This window comes from Prunus avium, chromosome 4 (genome assembly GCF_965620075.1).
Source record: "Prunus avium chromosome 4, drPruAviu1.hap1.1, whole genome shotgun sequence".
In the NCBI taxonomy this organism is placed as follows: Eukaryota; Viridiplantae; Streptophyta; class Magnoliopsida; order Rosales; family Rosaceae; genus Prunus; species Prunus avium.
The window spans coordinates 35218825-35239759 of record NC_142287.1 but is presented as its reverse complement, the minus strand read 5'-3'; the positions used below and the strand labels follow the sequence as shown (position 1 = coordinate 35239759).

At 45.3% G+C, this 20935-nt stretch overlaps 2 protein-coding genes across 5 annotated transcripts; one reads left to right on the top strand and one right to left on the bottom strand.

Annotated features, from left to right (window-relative positions):
• The first annotated feature begins 454 nt into the window (after positions 1 to 454).
• On the top strand, positions 455 to 6011 carry LOC110766777 (Telomerase activating protein Est1). 4 transcript variants are annotated; one of them, XM_021970145.2, is made up of 6 exons: positions 455 to 814; positions 1859 to 1980; positions 2085 to 2648; positions 2799 to 2921; positions 3030 to 3226; positions 3881 to 6011. In XM_021970145.2, exons 2-6 carry the CDS (start codon positions 1918 to 1920, stop codon positions 5895 to 5897), a joined length of 2964 nt encoding a protein of 987 aa, XP_021825837.1. In that variant the 5' UTR covers positions 455 to 814; positions 1859 to 1917; the 3' UTR covers positions 5898 to 6011. The 4 variants fall into 4 exon arrangements, with proteins under 4 accessions (XP_021825837.1, XP_021825836.1, XP_088108219.1 ...); XM_021970144.2 differs by lacking the exon at positions 455 to 814 and adding an exon at positions 821 to 1004; XM_088252093.1 differs by lacking the exon at positions 455 to 814 and adding an exon at positions 1038 to 1161.
• Positions 6012 to 6569: 558 nt separating this feature from the next.
• On the bottom strand, positions 6570 to 20369 carry LOC148295308 (uncharacterized). Its single transcript, XM_088252460.1, has 4 exons — positions 20251 to 20369; positions 16769 to 17249; positions 16417 to 16698; positions 6570 to 6689 (listed from the first exon to the last, which is right to left on the bottom strand). Exons 1-4 carry the CDS (start codon positions 20367 to 20369, stop codon positions 6570 to 6572), a joined length of 1002 nt encoding a protein of 333 aa, XP_088108586.1.
• Between the last annotated feature and the right edge of the window lie 566 nt (positions 20370 to 20935).

The window sequence follows — 20935 nt, the reverse complement described above, 5'->3', positions numbered from 1 at the left end:
CCAAAACCAGTGCACCCATTCATCATTATCATCATTATCATCACCATTGCGGGGTCTATTAACTTGTGTAACATTTTGTTTATTGGATTAAATTGAAATTATGCTATTATTCTTTTTGTCGCAATTTATAATATATAAACAACTTATAAATTATGGGCAAACTGATCCTAACACTGTTTTTTTTGGCTTTGATATTTCCAGCATTTGATGGGCCCATGACATAAGGACAGTCCAACCTCAACTACCTACAGGAACACCACATCCATTTAGATAAGCACACGTGTGCGGTTAGCCAATACTCGAATGAGTCAAATCCAAATAATGTATGGAAAGAAAAACAAGTGTTACTTTCCATTTATTATTTTTGGTATGTTCTATGAGAATTAGAGCATTAAGTATATTGATGGTGGCCTCATCACACAGATAATACCCACCAGCTGCCACATAAACCAGGCTAATAAGTTGCCAAGCTTAAGGTGGTGTTTTCTAATTTAGCATATTATAATCCTAAGCTTAGCTTGAACTACAAGTGATCCCTCTCTATGTTAATCCCAGGACAAGATTTGATGAGGGACATGAGTCACATGATGATAAGCCACTTTCATTTATTCTCCATTTTCTAAGGTTTTATTACCTTATTATTTTATAAGAAACAAAGACTAAAGGAATTGAAAAATGGAATAAATTTTTTGAATGGGTAAGATAGCAGATAGCAGACACCGGAAAGCAGCCTTGTTCCTAGTCTCATCATCATCATCAGCACCTTTTACTTTGTCTGTTTCACAACTGAAACTGTAGCCTAACCTGTTTACAGGTGCCCATCTCTTCTTTTAGCTCTCTCTCTCTCTCTCTCTCTCTCTCTCTCTCTCTTCCATGTGTGTGCTTTTCTGCTTGGCTCGTTTTGCATCTGATTCAGAGAAAGACTCAAACGTTGGCTGCTGAGTTACTGTTAATTCTAGTTTGTCCCTTTATGTTCTCAGGAGGACTTTGCTCTTCGCTTTCTGGTGCAATTCTCTGTCTTTTCAATCTTTAAAGATGAAAACTTGTTTCTTGATGTTTGTTTTGCTGAATTTGATTTGGGTTCTTCGAATGTTGTTGTTGTAATTTTGTTTACATTTGCTGTTCTCTGCTCTGATAAGATGGCTTCTTCTGATTTTCAATGTATGTGGGTTTTCTCTGTTGTTATTATTATTATTTTTTTTTACATATCGGTTATAATCATTTAATTCTTTCTGAATTTTGATTTGGGTAGCTGAGAACATGATCAGTACTTAATTGACCAATTTCACATAGCTAAAGACTTAAGGGTAGAGTTTAGGTTTGAACAATTCTTGCTTTTTGGCCAGTTAGTCTATGCTTTAGACTTCCAAACTTTGGCATTCATTGGTGGGTTGATACTTGATGATCATTATCTTCTGGGGGGCTAAAAGTCAATATAGCAGGTCTACTTTCTTTCTTTCTTCTTTTTCCAAATGATCTTTGACAAATTTGGTGGATTTGAGCTTGAACTTTAACTGCTTATCAAATTAGGAATATATTCCCTCCCTCAATTTCTTTGCAATAGGATGTTTTGTTCCCACCTTAAGTTGTCCAATTATGCTCAATATATTGTTAAAATGCAATTTTCATCGTGATCCGGTATTGCCTGTGGCAAATGCTCCTCATACTTGTGAAGGGAGTTTTGGCACTTCTTAGATGTCATTCACTTGCTTGCTTGTATATTGCACTAATTTGAGTGAGTCCTTACCCAATTATCCAGGATGTGCTGCAACTAAAATTCATGACATCACTTTGGTGACCATTTTTGTGTTGGTTTTTTCAACTGCGAAGTGTACTAATTTGTGATTTCCACCAACAGGTGTGTTACGCCATAAGCATATTGCAGTTCGCACTTGAAGAAGTTTTTTCCTTTTAAACATGACGGCTAATTCATCTTTTCCCCTCAAAGATCAGAGAGAAAAGCAAAAGTTTTTGATTGAGGTAATTTTCTGCACCTACATCTGCTACTACTAAATACTTTCACTTTATGCAGAAGACTCTTGTGTTGTTTTTCTCTGTGAGTCTTGAAATTGTGGTTCTTTCAGGTTGCAAACACAGAAAATCAGTTGTGGTCACTGATCCATTCCAAAGGTCTATTGCACTCTGAGGTTAAGGACTTGTACCGCAAGGTGCGATCTACTTATGAGAATCTCATACTGAGTGATCGTGACCAGTTGGAACTTCAGGACATCGAGTATTCTTTGTGGAAGCTTCACTATAAGCGTATTGATGAGTTTCGTAAAAGAATAAAGGGAAGTTTTGTTAATGCAGAAAGCAAAAAATTGGCAGTGCCACAAAATGATAATCATGTAGAAGGATTTAAACTCTTTCTATCAGAAGCAATTGAATTCTACCAAAATTTGATTGTGAAAATTAGAAAACGTAACAGGCTCCCAGAAGAGTCTGTGTTCCTTACGTTTGCAGAACAGAAGAAGATGCAGAAATGCCAATTTTTGTGCCATCGGTTTTTGGTATGTGTTGGGGATCTTGCTAGATACAAAGAACAATATGAAAAACCTGATGCTCAAAACCGAAATTGGTCAGTTGCAGCCACCAACTATTTGGAAGCAACAGTAATTTGGCCAGATAGCGGAAACCCACACAATCAGGTTCATTCATAACTTTTTCCTCATTAAACTATTTATTCTCAGAAGAGTTTGCTTACGCAGAGAACTAAATTGCTTTATGATGTTTGCATGTTTGAATTAACTTATTTTAAACATTTCTAATTTGGAAGTTACATGTGGGTTTGTTTGCAGTTAGCTGTATTGGCAATATATATTGGTGATGAATTCCTCGCTTTGTACCACTGCATAAGAAGTTTAGCTGTTAAAGAACCTTTCCCTGATGCCCAGGGTAACCTTATCCTACTGTTTGAAAGGGTAAGACCAGAAATATTACAAGAACCGCTATTGTTTTAGTCATTAATTTCGTAACACCTTTTGATATTCATATTTTGGCAGTTCTCATTTGCTTCTTATATCTTGCAGAGCAGGTCATCTCATTTATATTCTCTTTCAAGTGAGTCCCACTTTGATTTCTTAAATCCATCTGAAAGAAGCATTCTTCAGACTATTTCAAAGTCAAGCAATCATAATATGCTGAAAGCTGAACATAATTGCTATACGGATACAAAGTTATGGTCTCTTATTATTGGAACATTAAGTTTCTTTCACATAAAATCAAGGTGCTCACTTGTCCTGGATTGTATTCAATTTCATTTACCACTTTGTCATTTTACTGTTGGTTTTGGGTGGTGCATCTTAATTTCTGTTGTGATTCTCCTCAATTTGTGGTTATTATTCTTGTCATTTACTTCTATGCTCGTGCTCAGTCCTTAGCAGCTAAACCATCTAATGGGGCAGGCAATTTGCTTTCAAGTTGCAAAGAACCACATGCGTGTTGGTACTTTGGATTTTGAACCCTAAGGTGTTAGAGAAATCAGTCTTTCACCTTTCTGTTTAGGTCCCCCTCTGTTCCGTCTCTAGTTCCTTTCGCCCAAATATTGTTTACATATTTTCTTGTATGATATCAAACGATTGAGCTGACATTAAAGTTAAGGCAATTGGTAATTGTAAAAGGGTGTTGCACTGTAAAATATATAAAATCCTCTGAATATATGCAGTTGAGCTTTGATTGTTATACTTAGGTTATCAACTTGCTTCACATTGCTTGAGGGAACTGGTGTTATGATGAAGAATGTAATCAAGCCCATCTAATGTTGTCTCATTGAATTCCTTTGCATTTTGATGTATGCTTGTGTTACCAATTCTTATTTAAATATCACACTCTTTGTTGCTTAAGTTCTGACGTTTTCTGCTGCATTTGTTTATTGGAGCAGTGAGGACGAATTTCCTTGTGCTTTTGCATCTACTATGGGAGAGTTGGAGGCATTGATGGCACTTGATGATACAAAATTAAAAGTCACATTGGAGTCATACCAGCATATGGATTCAGTTAGAAAAGGCCCCTTCCGAGCACTCCAAGTTGTTTCTGTACTAATCTTTACCATACAGAATCTGATTAAGACCGCAGAAATAAAAGAATCAAGAGACAAAAATGATGTGCAGCAGAAAGAGCTGACACAATGGGCATTGACTGCAACATTCATTTTCATGGGACGCTTTGTTGAAAGAAGTTTGAAGGATGGTGCAACAGAGACTTGCCCCCTTCTACCAGCTGTGCTTGTTTTTGTGGAGTGGTTGGTCATTATGCTTGATGGGGCAGAAATGCATGGGGTTGATGAAAAAAGCAGAAGTGCTATGTCTTACTTTTTCGGTGCATTTGTTGATCTTCTAAAGCGATTTAACGTCAATGAGGATGAGGCCAAGTATGCAGAAGTTACTCCTCTGTGGGAAGACTATGAGCTGAGGGGGTTTGCACCGGTAGCTTGTGCACATGCATCACTAGATTTCTCATCTCATTGGGTATATATAGACAAATTTGACACTGCAATTGATTGTCGTGCTCAGCGCATCATCAATGCTGCAATTAAAATTGCAGACAAATCAATTGGTTCTCAAAAGTGGATTGTTTATGACAAATCTGGAAGAGAATTTAGCAAAGTCTATAGGGCAGAGTCAAAAGAATATCCAGAACTAGAAAGATTGGAGTCCAACAACTCTGATGTTAATCAGAAAGTGCCTAGTCAGCCTATTCATGAAGCACCAGAAGAAAGTGAGAAACAGATGATTGCTGGGGACAATTCAAGTTCTAATGGAAAATCTGTTACTATCGAAGATGAAGAAGTTATTCTCTTCAGGCCTCTTACGAGACATAATTCAGCACCACTCAAGATTTCCTCTGCTTTAAATGATCCAACCCCTACAAAAGGTATGGGGGATCATAGTGTACCTTCTGATGAATGCTTGCGCCGTGCTACGTCACTTCTTATCGCTCAAAACCAGGCTCAGATTGATCCTTTATCTTTTCATGCCGACATAACTAATTTTACGCGCAGCCAGCAGGAGCCTCGTGTACAGGATAGAGTTGCACAGCCATTTTTGGAAACTCCAATCGCCGCTGGGCCTCCCTCGCTTAGTGCTTGGGTCCTTGATGGAGGAAATATGAGCAACAATAGGGAGAAAAGCACAAGTGGTAGTGGGAAACATGGCTCAAGGTTGAGCCCTATTGAGGAAATAGCATCAGAATCTTTGGATGGTCTGTCCATCAGTGAAAATGGATTTGCAAGCATCCAACCCTCTTCATCTACTTATACAGCTCCTGTGCCTTCTGCCCCTCTATTGCCAGATGATGCTGACTGGTTTAATGGTGGAATTCAATCTAGTTTTATCAACTGCGAAAGCTCTGGGGGGATTAGCATGACAGATAATGTCTGTGATGCATCACATTCGCCCATAGGCAGCTATCCAAAATGGACTGCAACTCAAGGGCCACCAAATTATAGTCCCAGCACTCCAGGCTTCATGGATAAATACCCACCTTGGCATCGAATGACTTCATCAGAATGGCTCCGTCAGTACAGAGAAAGTCTCAACCTTGGCCATCATGCATGGCCAAATTCTCTTCATCCTCCTGCCAACCCTGGAAACTTGTATGATTACGATACTTACAGGTTTCATCATATCAACCGTTGGGGAAATCATGCGGCTTCTAATCCAGCAATGCACACGAACAACCCTACATTGCGTCCGGCTTTTCCTCCAGATTATGGTGATGCAGATGGGCAAAGAAGGGAGAAGCTTGTTCCTGGTTACCAGAGGACAAGCCCCTACGGTTGTGGTGCTGTGAAAGACCTAAAAAATGAGCAGAGGCCTCTTCTGCAGTACCTTAAGGAGATGGAAAGGCAACTGCAGCTGGATCCTACTGGCAGAGGTCCTACTTATATGAACAACTGAGATTTTCATACGCATGATATATGCATTTGTATATTAACTTGTTAACTAATTAGCGCTTAAGCGCTATTGTATTATAATTTATAATATATACTGTAAGGGGATGAAGTTGTGAAATCATGCTGTTCACAATTTTATGAAATGAATTTCTGGAAAATGCAATATGCAATATGCAATATGTTGTATCGTCTCAATATGGTAGACGCATATGTAAAGGAAGCTCATTGCTCGGAAACGGTGGGATGAACTTATCAACAATGATCAGGAGAGATCAAACACCTTCTAAGGGGCTATCAGTTTTATGACTTGGATTCTTAATTGCTATTGACTGACGACCATCATGTAATCCATCAAGACCGCTATTGCAACCAACGCTCATATCACAAGAAAAAAAAGGAGTCCAAGGAGGAGAGGAGATGGAAAGAAAGGAAAAGAATTGGATTGGAAGTATTAGCGCAAGCTTGAAAAGCAAAAGGAAACGTAATAAAACGAAGGAAAAACCATATTAATTAACTTCCTTCATTTGGGAATCAAAATCATCAAAATATTCATTTATTTGGAAAAACCGCATTCTTTTTTTTTTTATAATAAAAAAATCAAGTTCTTTCTCTCTCACAATACACCCAAACCGCCCGTCGTTTTTTCTCTCACAACCGCAGAGCACCAAACTCTACTCTACACAGCCATGGACAACGTCTCATCTTTGGAGTGCCTGAAATTGGATTCCCAGTCGGAGGTGCTCAATAAGGACGGCGGTGGAAAGGACCTTTTCTCGCCAGCTATGTTTCCCCTCAACTGCGATACGCCAATAATTGGTATGTAAATATGCTTTTCGTTTTTCTTTTACAATGTAATTGCATGCAAACAGATAGCAAGGTTGAAGAACCAAAGACTAAACTAGAGACTACAAAACTATCAGAACTAACGGAAGAATAAGTTCGTACTTATTTTTATCTGTTTGAGGGCCCTCATAAACCTACTGGTATGCTTTTGTTAATTTTTTGTGTGTGAATACAAGCGATAGTCTAACCAATTCTATTGGTATGCTCTTTATTTTAGAGACAAGAGCTTTCTATTTTATGACATAATATCTATGAATTTGTTGTTATTCTTTTTAATGTTGAAAATAGCTCATATGTTAAAAAGATAACTTCTCCAGCCAAGTTATTTTGGTGTTTGCATGATGTATATATAATCTATATTTAATAATATAGTTATTTGTTGATGGGATCATATCATAGATGTTATTCCTTCTAACTTCTTTGACATCATCACTCCTTTTTTTTTTCTTTTTTTTTTTTTGTATTTAACAATGTAATTGCATGGAAATAGAGAGCAAGTTTGATGAATTAGAGACTGAAGAATCAAAGGATGAAGAATGTTTTATTGGTATGCTTTTGAATTTTTTTTTAGTACAAACGATTGTTTAACTATATTATTGGTAAGCAATATCCTCCTTCTCCTCCCTCCTAATCTTATTGGTATGCTTTTGATTTTAGGGACACCAAAAAAAAAAAAGTGCATGCAGCTTCTCTATTTACATAATATCTATGTATTTGTTGTTATTCTATGTAATATGCTCACAATACTGATTTTTGGGTTTTATCATCTTCATTCATTCGTTGTCTTTAAAAAATAATTATTTTTATTGCTTTTGTTGTATTTAACAATGGATTTACAAATTGTACACACAAGTGAATGTAAGTATTGTTTAAAGGTGAATAAGCACCTAACAAAGCAATGTTGTTGCAAGTATAAAGTCCCAAAGGACGCAATTGTTGGCGAGAGTTGTGCGGTTGCATGTCTTGTATGTGGCTGCCTTTTTAGAGACACGTTGTGATTGTGGCACAAGCCTAGGACGTGCATTTCTCAAGGATTGTTCAATGTGTGGGAAGGAAGGTGAACACCTGGAATTTGAGTGCTCAAAACGTGATGCAAATTGTGGTTTTACTTACGACATTTATACTAGTTCTTTTTCTGTCGAGATTCGCTCTTTGAAAGAGTAGAGAATTGAGAGTTAATTGTACTCTAGAATTGAAGCAAAAGAGAAAGGAGTGCTCTTTTATGTCGTTTGCCATAAATGTCATGCATCCTATCATTTTGATGTCTATATCGTGTATTGTTTTTATCGTAAATGAATTGCAATTTGTAGCACATGGTCTACTATATTCTTATGCTTGAAGATGTGAGAATTCATCTACTTAGAAAATTTCTCAAGTAAAAGGTGGTTTTTATCTCAACATTTTGTTCTTCTCTTATGGGGTTAGTATACTATACTGTATTTTAATTGAAAGACTTGCTAAGCAACTAGGCATGAATGACCATTGTTAATTATGTGCACCATCATATTCATATATAGTTTGAATTTAAATAACGAAGGTAATATTTGCCCTAAAACCTTAAACCATAACTTTCTTTTTCGGAAATAGATATTGACCCCAAATCCTTTTATGTGCACCATAAAATGACTTTACAATTGCTCCTCCAGTTCTCAATGCAATCGAATCGTCAAATACTTGGATAGCCCTTTATAAGACGCCTTTACTGTCAAAGAAGATTGGAGCGTACACCATTGATGCATCAGAAAACACATAAAATCCTGCTTGGGGTTAACTTCTTAAATGCCTGGAAGTGTTACTAACCTTATCGCTGGATCTACTGACAAGTTCGTTCCTTTTGTCTGAAGTTGGTGCTGGCAAATTAATCAGCTTAATTTTCCACGCTCTGAATGGTATTAAAATGAAAGTTATTGCTTTGGACAGTACTCTATGTATAATGTATGTATATCTTTCCAATGTCTAGCATATGATAAAATAATTTTATAATATCAGAAAAAATGGGGAAATTATTAGAGTAAATTGTCGTACACCCCACCAAGTAGTAGGACCCCAATTGAATTTAACACCCCAATCTAAAAGGTCAGCTAATTTAACAGCTAAATTAATTAAATTGGCCAATTTAGCCCTTGTTGTTAAGTTTTTCGAAATTTCATCTATTTTCCATAAATAATTGTAATTTTGAATAAAATAATAGTCAAATAAATAAAATCAAAATACATAAAATAATAAAATAAAAAGAAAAATAAATTTGTAATCATATTTCGCAAAAGTTCAGTACTCTCTATTGTGCAACTTTTCTATTGTGTAATCTATGCAAAATCATCATCACTATCACTTGGGATAGCTTTCATTGAAGTTCCTATGTGATAGAAACCACGAGCCCTCCCTTCGAAGTAGATATGCGGTAAATATGTCCAATTAGAATACTTTTGTATCCCCTCCATGACTTCTGTTTGTACCATATCTGACCCTCCACTCGTACAACGACACGTGGATCTCATAAACTCGCCCAAGCACCCAAGGCCTCGGACAATCGGCATAGGCTACTGATGATATTGTCTCAAAGCAGCAAAAGATCATTACAGGGCCCAACACAGCCTACAATCGGTATCCCCTACCGATTCTGCAGAATCAACCTCGAAGCACCCGCCTGAAATATCTAAGGACTCGTGTCAACCTCATAGGGCCCTCCCACGAGTCCCACATCGAAAATGAGCGCTAAGAGCATACTAAATGCCCTCTATAAGTATGCCCCTCCCACTACAATACAGGGGTAAGACTTTTCAGCTTGACTTTTATACTTCTATATGGTCAACAGCAAGAGCTCTTAAAAACAATCTTACTTGAGCATCGGAGGGTCTTAGGCTGGTTCCACACCGGTTCCATAGACCTCACGAGCTTCGCTTATCTTCTATTCAGGATCAGCATCCAAGGACAGGAAGAATCGGCATCCAACACCCAATCGATCTCTTGATCGTCCATCCCACTTGTAAGTTGCACTCATCTCTATCTATTCAAGATTTAGCGCCAACAGATTGGCGCCGTCTGTGGGAATCGCTTATCGATCAACCCATATCTCAAAACAAAGAACTCTGAGACCAAAAAATGAATCCATCTTCGGCCCTCCCTACCGATGGCCCCATCTTCGGCCTCGTTGGCGAGCCGAATCCAACTCCCTTGCTTCAGACACCTGCTCGACCGACCACCCTGGAGGCTCGGATGGAGACCCTACAGCAGGATATGGCAAGAATGCAGGAGCACAACAATGTTCTCGCCTCCAAACTGGATGACACCCAGAGGCAACTGCATCAACAACAAACACTCTCCGCCCAGTTGCAGAACGATCGGGAACCAGCCACACAGCTTCGGCAGGAGAAATCGTTTAAAAGCGTACGAAAGCCCACTTTCCAGGATAGAGGGAAGCAGCAGGCCGCGAACGGACCAACTGTCTCCCGAAGACTGTTCGTGCCCACTCCGAAGGAACGCCATCCCGAATATCGCGTTTATTCTGATTGCCGCGAGAGGATCAACGATCGGCGCAGGGAACGGCAGTCATCACCCATCCAGGTCCGGGCGAAGCTAGACGATCCACGCCTGGAGGTACTTGGACCAAAATCCCCCTTACGCCAGAGGTACGGCGCGATCGGCCTGGAAGAGACGGACGAATCAGATTATGTTCCAACATCCCCAGGAACCACAATCTCATCGGCAGGGCCCTCTGCACGACGCCACAGCCACCGATCAAACCAAGACAACGATCGGCGAAAAGGAAATTACGAGAGAAGCCCCAGCCGAACGGCAGACCAAGGAAGGCGAGGTCACAATACTGACCAACGCACAGGGAACCGAGCGATCGAACCCTTTGGTGACGATCTTCCATCTACCGATCCGACTATTCGTCTCCTCCTACAGAAGATGACTCGCATCGAGAAGGAACAAGACCAGGCTCGGACACCAACATGGGGAACGGTACAGCCAGGGCCGTTCACCAATCGAATCCGGACATTCAGACACGAGAAGGAGGTCCAAGCACTCCGCATATCGTTTTATTCGGGGGTCGAAGATCCCGTTACCCACATTCATACCTTCCAATCAGCTCTGGGTTGCAAAGGACTGACGGACGAAGGCCAATGTTTGCTATTCCCCTCCACCCTGACCGGAGCCGCTCTGAATTGGTTCTATCGGATGGAGCCAGACACGGTCGACAATTTCAATCAGTTGAAGCAAACCTTCCTCAACCATTTTATGATTCAGACCGATCGCCTATATTCCGCCGATGATCTATATACCGTTCGGCAGCAAGACGATGAGCCGTTGAGGGAATATGCGGCTAGGTTCAGCCATGAGTACTCCAGATGTCCGGAAACTGACGACAGGGCGGCCTTCGGTGCCTTCAAAAGCGGCCTTCGGTCGTCTCAGTTTCGTTATTTGGTCCACAGCAGCAACTGGACCACCTACTCCGAATTAATGAAACAGGCGGCTATCCACGCCAAGGCTGAGCATTTCAACTCCAAGGGATCGGCTTCGACCCCAATAAACAAAACGGCGTTGACCGATCAGCCTCCAACGCAGAACTACGACCGATTCCCGGTCGACCGATCGGCAAACCAGGCCCCCTACCGAACGGCACCCCCTGTCCCTGCTTTTTCCACTCAGCGAAACAAGCGGAAGGACAACTTCCGGGAACGGCAGGACAACAACAAGAAGGGCAACCACAAGGGGAATCGGCCAGACGAAATCTTCACTTTGCTCAACACCACTTATGAGCAAGTTCTCCTGACCGAAGGGGATATGATACCGAAGCCGAACAATCGGAAACTCCCTCGCCAGAGCGAAAAAGACACCGGTGTCTTCTGCCGGTACCTCCAATACAACGGCCATGATACGGAATCATGCATCGCGCTGCGCAAAATCGTTGAACGCCTCATCAATGACGGAAAGCTGGATCAGTATTTAAACACCAAGCCAGCAACGGATAACTCATTGAATCGGCAGATCAATATGATCAGTGGAGGGGCGCCTATTGCCGAAGCCAGCAACCGATCCGTTAAAAACTACGTTCGTGCCGTACGGCATCCACAAATCCTCAGCGTGGCGGGAGGACGCAATGACAAAATTCAACGCAACGGTTGGGAACCTATCACCTTTTCTGAAGAAGAAGAGCGAGGCATCATCTTCCCCCACTCTGATCCTATGATCATACGGGCTGATATATCGGATTTCGACGTAGGCCGAATCCTCATCGACACCGGCAGTTCGGTCAACGTGCTATTCGCCGACGCTTTCAACGCCCTCGGCGTGGACCCTCGGCATCTGAACAAGGATATCACCCCTCTCCTGAGCTTCTCTGGCGACGTGGTTGAACCAATCGGCAGTGTCCAGCTCCCGTTCGCTGTCGGTACCATCCCCAGACGAACGGTCCTCTACACCCATTTTCTAGTGGTCGACTGCCCAACGGCATACAACGCTATCATCGGCAGGACGGCGCTCACAAAAATGAAGGCCATGCTGTCACCACACATGCTCCTCCTCAAGTTCCCCACACACGCTGGCGTCGGCCAAGTGCGAGGGGACCAATTGAGTGCACGGACGTGTTACGTTTCGGCAACCAAGGAATCGGCAAGGGCTGCGCTTCGCGAAACATACTCGGTCGCCACCAGCTTGGGCGTACCGAACGGCAGGGGGACGGACAAACCAGATGACCCCCGAGATGAGACTGTAACCCCGCAAGCGCAACCCGCCGAAGATTTAGAACCAGTCACCCTCTCCGAAGCACAACCGGACAGACAAGTTCGAATCGGTACAACCTTGAGTCCGGCACTCAGGGCCGATTTTATCACCTTCCTGCAAACCAATGCAGAAGTCTTCGCCTGGTCATACGACGATATGCCCGGCATCGCCCCGAGTGTCATCAGCCACAAGCTCAGCATCTGCTCCACTTTCAAACCCATCAGGCAGAAACGGCGGGCCTACGATGCCGAACGGTATGAGGCAATGAGGCTCGAAGTAGACAAACTGAAGACCATCGGCTTCATCCAGGAAGTAACCTACCCAATTTGGCTGGCAAATTCGGTTTTAGTCAAAAAATCAAACGGCGCCTGGAGAATGTGTCAAGACTATACCGATTTAAACAGGGCTTGCCCAAAGGACAGCTTTCCTCTGCCACGGATCGATCAGATGGTGGATGCCACGGCAGGCCATGAACTTCTCAGCTTCATGGATGCATACTCAGGCTACAACCAAATATTCATGAGCCCTACCGATCGCGAACACACGGCATTCATCACCGACAAGGGACTTTACTGCTACAACGTCATGCCGTTCGGCCTGAAGAACGCTGGGGCGACATACCAGCGATTGGTCAACAAAATTTTTTCCGACCTCATTGACACCTCGATGGAAGTCTATGTGGACGACATGCTGGTCAAGAGCAGAACGGCCGATTCTCATCTCCACAACCTTTCGCTCATGTTCGGCGTCTTAAAAAAGTACAACATGCGCCTCAACCCGAGCAAGTGTGCCTTCGGCGTTTCCTCGGGCAAATTTCTCGGCTTTATGATCAGCCAACGAGGAATCGAGGCCAACCCTGAAAAAATCAAGGCATTACTCGACATGCAGGTCCCGAAGACACAAAAGGACATTCAGAGTCTGACTGGGCGTGTCGCCGCTCTAGCCCGGTTCATCTCCAAGGCTACCGATCGGTGCGCTCCATTCTTCAAAGCCCTCAAAGGAAGCAAACGGCAGATTGTCTGGACTGCCGAATGCGATCGCGCCTTCCAAGATCTTAAGGCCTACATGAGCAGAGCACCCCTATTATCCACTCCTCTCCCCGGCGAAGAACTCATCCTCTACCTCTCGGTTTCGGCAACGGCACTTAGCTCTGTGCTCATTCGCAAGCCGAACGGCATCGAACTCCCCATTTTCTACATTAGCCATGCTTTGCAAGACGCTGAGATTCGGTACCCCGAGCTCGAAAAACTCGCCTACGCTCTCGTCCTTTCAGCACGCAAGCTTCGGCCATACTTTCAGGCTCACAGTGTTACCGTCCTCACCAATCAGCCTCTGCGCCAGATACTCCAGAGACCGGAGACATCCGGTTGGCTAGTCAAATGGGCCATCGAGCTCGGCGAATTCGACATCCGCTACCACCCTCGTCCTGCCGAGAAGGGACAGGCTGTAGCCGATTTCATCTCTGAGTTAACCGCGTCCGAGGGGCCAGTTTCGAAGGACGCCGCATCCGATTCATCTTCGACGGTACCAGTCGCCCACCCGACCGAAGGAATCTTTAATCCGTCAATTCCACTTTGGACTCTCTACGTGGACGGTTCGTCCAACCGACAGGGCAGCGGAGCCGGCTTGGTACTCAAGGCCCCTGACCAGACAACCATCGAATATGCCATCCGATTCCAATTCCAGACTTCCAACAACGAAGCCGAATATGAAGCTCTGTTGGCCGGCCTTCGGCTCGCTAAAGAAATGGGCGCTCAGCAACTCAGGATCTGTAGCGACTCACAACTTGTCGTGAACCAGATACTGACTGAATTTGAAGCCAAGGACACTTCGATGGTTGCCTACTTGACACACGCTCGCCGATTGCTGCACCACTTCACTGCGTACCAAGTTCAACAGATCCCCAGATCCGAGAACAGCCACGCCGATGCTCTATCACGCCTTGCATCAGCGATCGACGACAACATAGGGCGCCGTGTGCCGATCGAGGTCCTCACTCGGCGCAGTACCACCGACCTCGAAGTACATGCCGTTCGGCAGGATCCAAGTTGGATGGATCCTATCCACGCCTACCTCGCCAACGGCACGTTGCCTGGCCCCAAACCTGAAGCAACGACTATCCGCCGCCGATCGGCACGATACCTCCTTCTGAATCAGATTCTCTATCGGCGTGGTCACTCCTTACCATTGCTTCGGTGCATGACCCCGCAGCAGGGAAACTACGTCCTACGAGAGATTCACGAGGGGGCCTGTGGGGACCATTCTGGGGCTAGATCATTGGCTTTCAAGACCATTCGGCAAGGGTACTACTGGCCGACTCTCCATGCCGATGCCACCACCCTGGTCCAGAAGTGCGATCAATGCCAGCGTTTCGGCTCCGTTCCAAAGCTGCCTGCCGAACCACTCTCTCCGATTGTTAGCCCATGGCCCTTTGCCCAATGGGGTTTAGACCTCATCGGCCCTATGCCCCAGGGCAAGGGACAGGTCAAATTCGCCATCGTCGCCGTCGACTACTTTACCAAGTGGACCGAAGCCGAAGCTTTGGCAACAATCACTGCAGCCAGGGTTGAACATTTCGTATGGAAGAATATCATTTGTCGATTCGGCCTCCCGAACGCAATAATCACCGACAACGGAAAACAATTCGACTCCTCTCAGTTCCGGCACCTATGCCACCGATTTGGCATCAACCTGTTCTTCGCCTCCCCAGCACATCCGCAGTCGAACGGCCAAGTCGAAGCAATCAACAAGATCATCAAGAAGACGCTGAAGAAAAAGCTTGGGACAGCTAAAGGAGCTTGGCCCGATCTCCTTCCGGAAGCGCTATGGGCCATTAATACCTCCTATCGACGGTCGACTGGCGAGACGCCATTTTCCCTTGCCTTCGGTTCCGAAGCCGTTGTTCCAGTCGAGATCAACGCACCATCGTGCCGAACGGCATCTTACGAGCCAGAGCAAAACGAAGCCCAGCTCACTCTCAACCTGGACCTCATTGAGGAACACCGTTCCCAGGCTCAGCTTCGGAATGCCGCCTACAAACAACGGACTTCCCGCTACTACGACTCGCGCGTCAGACGCCGATCGTTTAAAGTAGGGGACTGGGTACTACGCAAAATCTCCCTCGCCACCAAGGACTCCAACGACGGCACCCTTGGTCCATCTTGGGAAGGTCCTTACGAAGTTGTCACCATCTGCCGCCCAGGCACTTACCGTTTGCGTGGTACCGATGGTCAAACCCTCGGCCACCCTTGGAATATAGAACATCTCAAATATTACTACAAGTGAACGCCCCTTCGGTCATCACCTCTGTATCATACCTTCGGTCGTCACCTTCGGTCGTCACCTTCGGTCATCAACTTTTGTAATCGGTTTAATTTGGAACTCCCTATTCTATACATACGGCACTACCATTCAGCAATATTATGTCAAACATACTCTACATACGACATGCGCACATACAGAATTAAGGGACATGGCACATTAACCCGAAACAAACTGAACATTGATAAATAAGGGGCCACAGAAGGGCCATCTGTCTTTACAATACGCCGTTCGGCACGCTCAAAAATGTTAAAAACAAAAGTCTACGAGGTGGGTGGATCGGCTTCGGTCGCTACAACATCGACATCAGCTGACGCAGGCACAGGATCAGTCGACGGCTCGGCAGTAGACGTAACGGCAGCCCTCGGCCCGGGATGACCTTCCTCCCCACTGCTTGAATCGGTGTCGTCGGTTTCCTCGGCCTCGGCATCCTCGCCCTTGTAGGCCTCCACCATCTCTTCGGTCACCCCTTCCGGCAGCGGTGGTGGATCCCGGAGGAAGTTCAGGTTCAGCTTCTTGTCAGCATTATACCGTTTGACTCGATAGAGAAAGTCGTCACATTGCTCCATGACCTCTCTATCCACCAAACGTGTAAACTCCTCCGACGATCAGTAGTCCGCAACGGCCTTCGCCTTCTCCTCTACTAGCTCCCTGGCATGCGACCGCTCGGCCGCATCCATCGCCACCTCTACCACTGCCTTCGCCTCATGGGCAGCCATCACGTCCAGCTCGGCCGCCGCCAGCTTCGACGCCAGCTCAGCAATTTTCGCCGCATTCTCCTCGGCACGCTGGTCCGCCTCCTGCAGCATCTTTCCGGCATCAGCGATCTTCGAACGGCCCTCTTCAAATCTCTTTTGGTACCGTTCGGCAGCATTCACAGCTCGCTTCGCGCAGAGCCACATGTCCATATTAGCCTGCCACACCAACGGACACATTCATACATGCCGAATCAAAGTATCCTTAAGCTACAAATCCTACACTTACCGCTGCTTGGAGACGGAAGGCCCGACCGGTTTGTTCACGCAACGTCTTCGTTGACAGTTGCTCCAGCTCAGCCAGCTCCATCTGAGCACCGTCAATCATACAGTTGATGAACGGCACAGCCTTCCGAGGACACGCGATGTTAACCGGTCCCTCCTCTCCCTCCACCTCATCATCAGGGATCAACACCGATGTCCCCTCGTTCGGGCCCCTTGGCCGTTTCGGCAACGGCGTCACATCGATGGGACCCTCGATCTGCCGTTTGCCCGTCATTTGGAGGTGAGCCTCCCGAACGACCTCTGCCTCCGCCGCCCTCTTCTCCCTCCGGCGGTCAGCCACCGTCTGCTCATCAGCCGACGTCCCTCCCGCTGGCCCTGCCGTCTTTCTCTTCTTCGGCCCGGGGGACTGAACCTTCTTCGTCTTTGGCGCCCCTTGCCCTCCAGACGCCTCCTCGTCGCCTCGCTCATAGGCCTCCCTCCTGCCACTGCAAAACAGGAAAAGCACGATGTCAAAAAGGAAACGGCAGCATAGAAAAAAACACCGACCCTGCCGAACGGCATCTCTTACTTTGCCTTTTTTCTTCTTCCTCTTCCTCCTTCACCCTCCGATCGTGTTCGGCCCTACCGATCAGGCCTGCCTTGAACAGATTCCGGAAGTAGAGCAGCTCCTTACAAAACCGATCTTCTTCGGCAATCTTCGCTCTCACCCTCTCGATTGCTTCAATCTCTCTGATCGGTGCGGCCGGCCGTTTCAAGGACACTGAAACCAAAATACCAACGGTCAGTACCCACAAAAAAAAAAAAAAAAAAAAAAAAAAAAAAAAAACACACACAACACTATTAACCCTGCCGAACGGCAGGTTCTACCCTACCGACTGTCTGGAAGGACGTAGGAATCCTCCTCTCAACGATAACTCCGGGTGCCGATTCCCAATCACCGGAGACAATCACTCGACGCTTGCGCCACGTCTTTTGAGAGCTCGGCACCCCCACCACAAAGTGCCCACGCTGCCCTGCCGAGAGACAGTTGGACTGAACCCACCCTCCATGATCGGCACTCTTCGCCCTCGTCACACTGTACAGCTGGGCGAACTGTTCGTAGCTTGGCTCCCCCTCACCGGCCAAGCTGAACGCCGTGATCGTCCCGAGCAGCGTAATCCAAAAATTTGGGTTATACTGCCCTGGCGCATAACCGATCGCCGCCAGGATCTTCTGCACCGAATGCTTTAACGGCAGCCGAAGGCCATGCTTAAACACATCTGTGAAGAAGACCACCCCCTTGTCATTGTCACTTAGCGACTCTAAGGGCTCCGGAATTCGCATCCCTACCGATTCCGGAATGTTGTACTCCGACCGAATCTTCGCCAACTCGGATTCGGTCAGTGTGTTCGGCTCTAAGTCATCTACTCCGAACACAGGTTCCGTGGGCTTCGCCATCGGGATCCGTTGCCTACCCCTGACGACCCTCAGCACCCCTTCCCCGGGAACGGCAACAGAGACACCACCCCCATCGGCCTCACGACCCGAGGTCGAAGGCTCATCACCCCCAGGCACCCTCGTTGAAGTACCCCCAGCCTCGGCACGCCCTCCTGCCCCCTCCACTATCTCACAGCTCGAAGAGCTCACAGATTCAGAACTCCCACTCTCTTCGGCAGAACTCCCCGAGGACGACTCATCCTCGAATGCCCTCGGACTACGCCTACGCTCGGATTCGGTATCTGACATCTACAAACAACACACGAACGTACACTAAGGGCTGTGCTAGAATCCAAATCCTATTCTACCTCCTAAAAACACTACGTTCATACGTGTTCATGCGTGTTCATGCTTGTTCATACATTGTTCAAACATAAATTCTTGCAATTCAACACTTTGATCCATGGGAATACGAAAACACGGCAACATACCTTGTTTGCACGGTGGCTCAAGTTCGTCGGAAATCGCCTCCGCCTTGTTCAAACTTGCCGGAAATCGCCTGCTCAGCCTCAGCACGGTTGCCGGAAATCGCCTCTCACAAGCTCTCTTTGCTCTCAAAATTTCCAAGTATTTGTACTCTCGTCTTCTCCTCACATTTATAAGGCCGATTTAGCATCGGGAAGCGAAGCGACGCATCGGGATACGAAACGACGCGGCTCTTCACAGCCATGCCGACACGTGTCACGCATGCATGGGAGAGACCAAACGTCAGTTGCAACGCTTCCAATCCTCGGAGACGCTTCAACTTCCCGAACGTGGCAGATCTAGCCACCTTCGAGCACAACTCCACTAACTAACGGCAGGCGCACATTGATGAGTTCTCACTCACCTCTCGTGCCGAACGGCAGGCGCACATTGATGAGTTCTCACTCACCTCTCGTGCCGAACGGCAGGCGCACATTGATGAGTTCTCACTCACCTCTCGTGCCGAACGGCAGGCGCACATTGATGAGTTCTCACTCACCTCTCGTGCCGAACGGCAGGCGCACATTGATGAGTTCTCACTCACCTCTCGTGCCGAACGGCAGACGCACATTGATGAGTTCTCACTCACCTCTCGTGCCGAACGGCAGCCGCATATTCATGAGTTTTCACTCGCCCCTTTGCAACAACCGGCACATCATGCCGTCTCCTATCCAAGCTCACTCCATTGGGCACTTGGGGGACTACATACCACCATCGGCAATTATGGGACCATTGTGTCCGGGTCAGAATGCCGAATACACATTCAAGTCCCCAACCGAGAAGCTTCTCAATCGGCAACTTGGGGGACTACTGTTTGTACCATATCTGACCCTCCACTCGTACAACGACACGTGGATCTCATAAACTCGCCCAAGCACCCAAGGCCTCGGACAATCGGCATAGGCTACTGATGATATTGTCTCAAAGCAGCAAAAGATCATTACAGGGCCCAACACAGCCTACAATCGGTATCCCCTACCGATTCTGCAGAATCAACCTCGAAGCACCCGCCTGAAATATCTAAGGACTCGTGTCAACCTCATAGGGCCCTCCCACGAGTCCCACATCGAAAATGAGCGCTAAGAGCATACTAAATGCCCTCTATAAGTATGCCCCTCCCACTACAATACAGGGGTAAGACTTTTCAGCTTGACTTTTATACTTCTATATGGTCAACAGCAAGAGCTCTTAAAAACAATCTTACTTGAGCATCGGAGGGTCTTAGGCTGGTTCCACACCGGTTCCATAGACCTCACGAGCTTCGCTTATCTTCTATTCAGGATCAGCATCCAAGGACAGGAAGAATCGGCATCCAACACCCAATCGATCTCTTGATCGTCCATCCCACTTGTAAGTTGCACTCATCTCTATCTATTCAAGATTTAGCGCCAACAACTTCATTGTCTATAAGAACATCAAAATTTCCAAATTCAACCTCCTCTTCCTTCAAAATGTTAACAGCCATTCTGCTAAATTTACATTTGGGCTCCTCAGGGGTTCCTTTCATGAAAAGCATGCTTATTGAAAACCAGTCAGCATCAAAACCCAGTTATAGATGAAAAGTGGCCAAAGACCTTGTCAATGTGCTTCGAGGCCTTACACCTCGAGGGCTGGACCACGCTATCAAGCTCTTTGAATTGTATATCCTTCACTGATTCACCCATCGTTGACGGAGTCTTCCAAATTTGAAACCCTAAACGCACAAAAACAAGGAGAAAAATGAAGACAAAGAATAAAAAGACATACTATTATATATATAATTAAAGACAAAGGCATAATTTAGGGAAACTTTTTTTTTTCCCCAAAGAATTTAGGGTAATTTTCAAAATACTAAGAAATATCCTTTATTAATTAGACATCTAAAAAAAGATAACTTGATTAATATAGATAAAATAATAAAAGTAAAATTTTACTATAAAAAACTTAGAGAAATGCTAGCAACCTTCTCTCTAACCTCCTTTGGACCTTCTCCCTTTTTTGCTTGACATTTGTCATTCTCCTTACACTTAAAACAATGTCATTAATATATTATACAAGCTAACTTTTGCTTTACAAGTTTACCCTTATTAAATGTATTCAATTTATCTACAAAAATTTCACAACTTTCTTACCATCCTATTAATTTTTTTTTTTATGTCAATTATTTTTTTATAAAGAAAATGTCTGTTTTTAAAAAAAAAGAGCAAATGTCCATTTTTTTAATGTCAAGTTTAGACCTTTTTTTTCTATC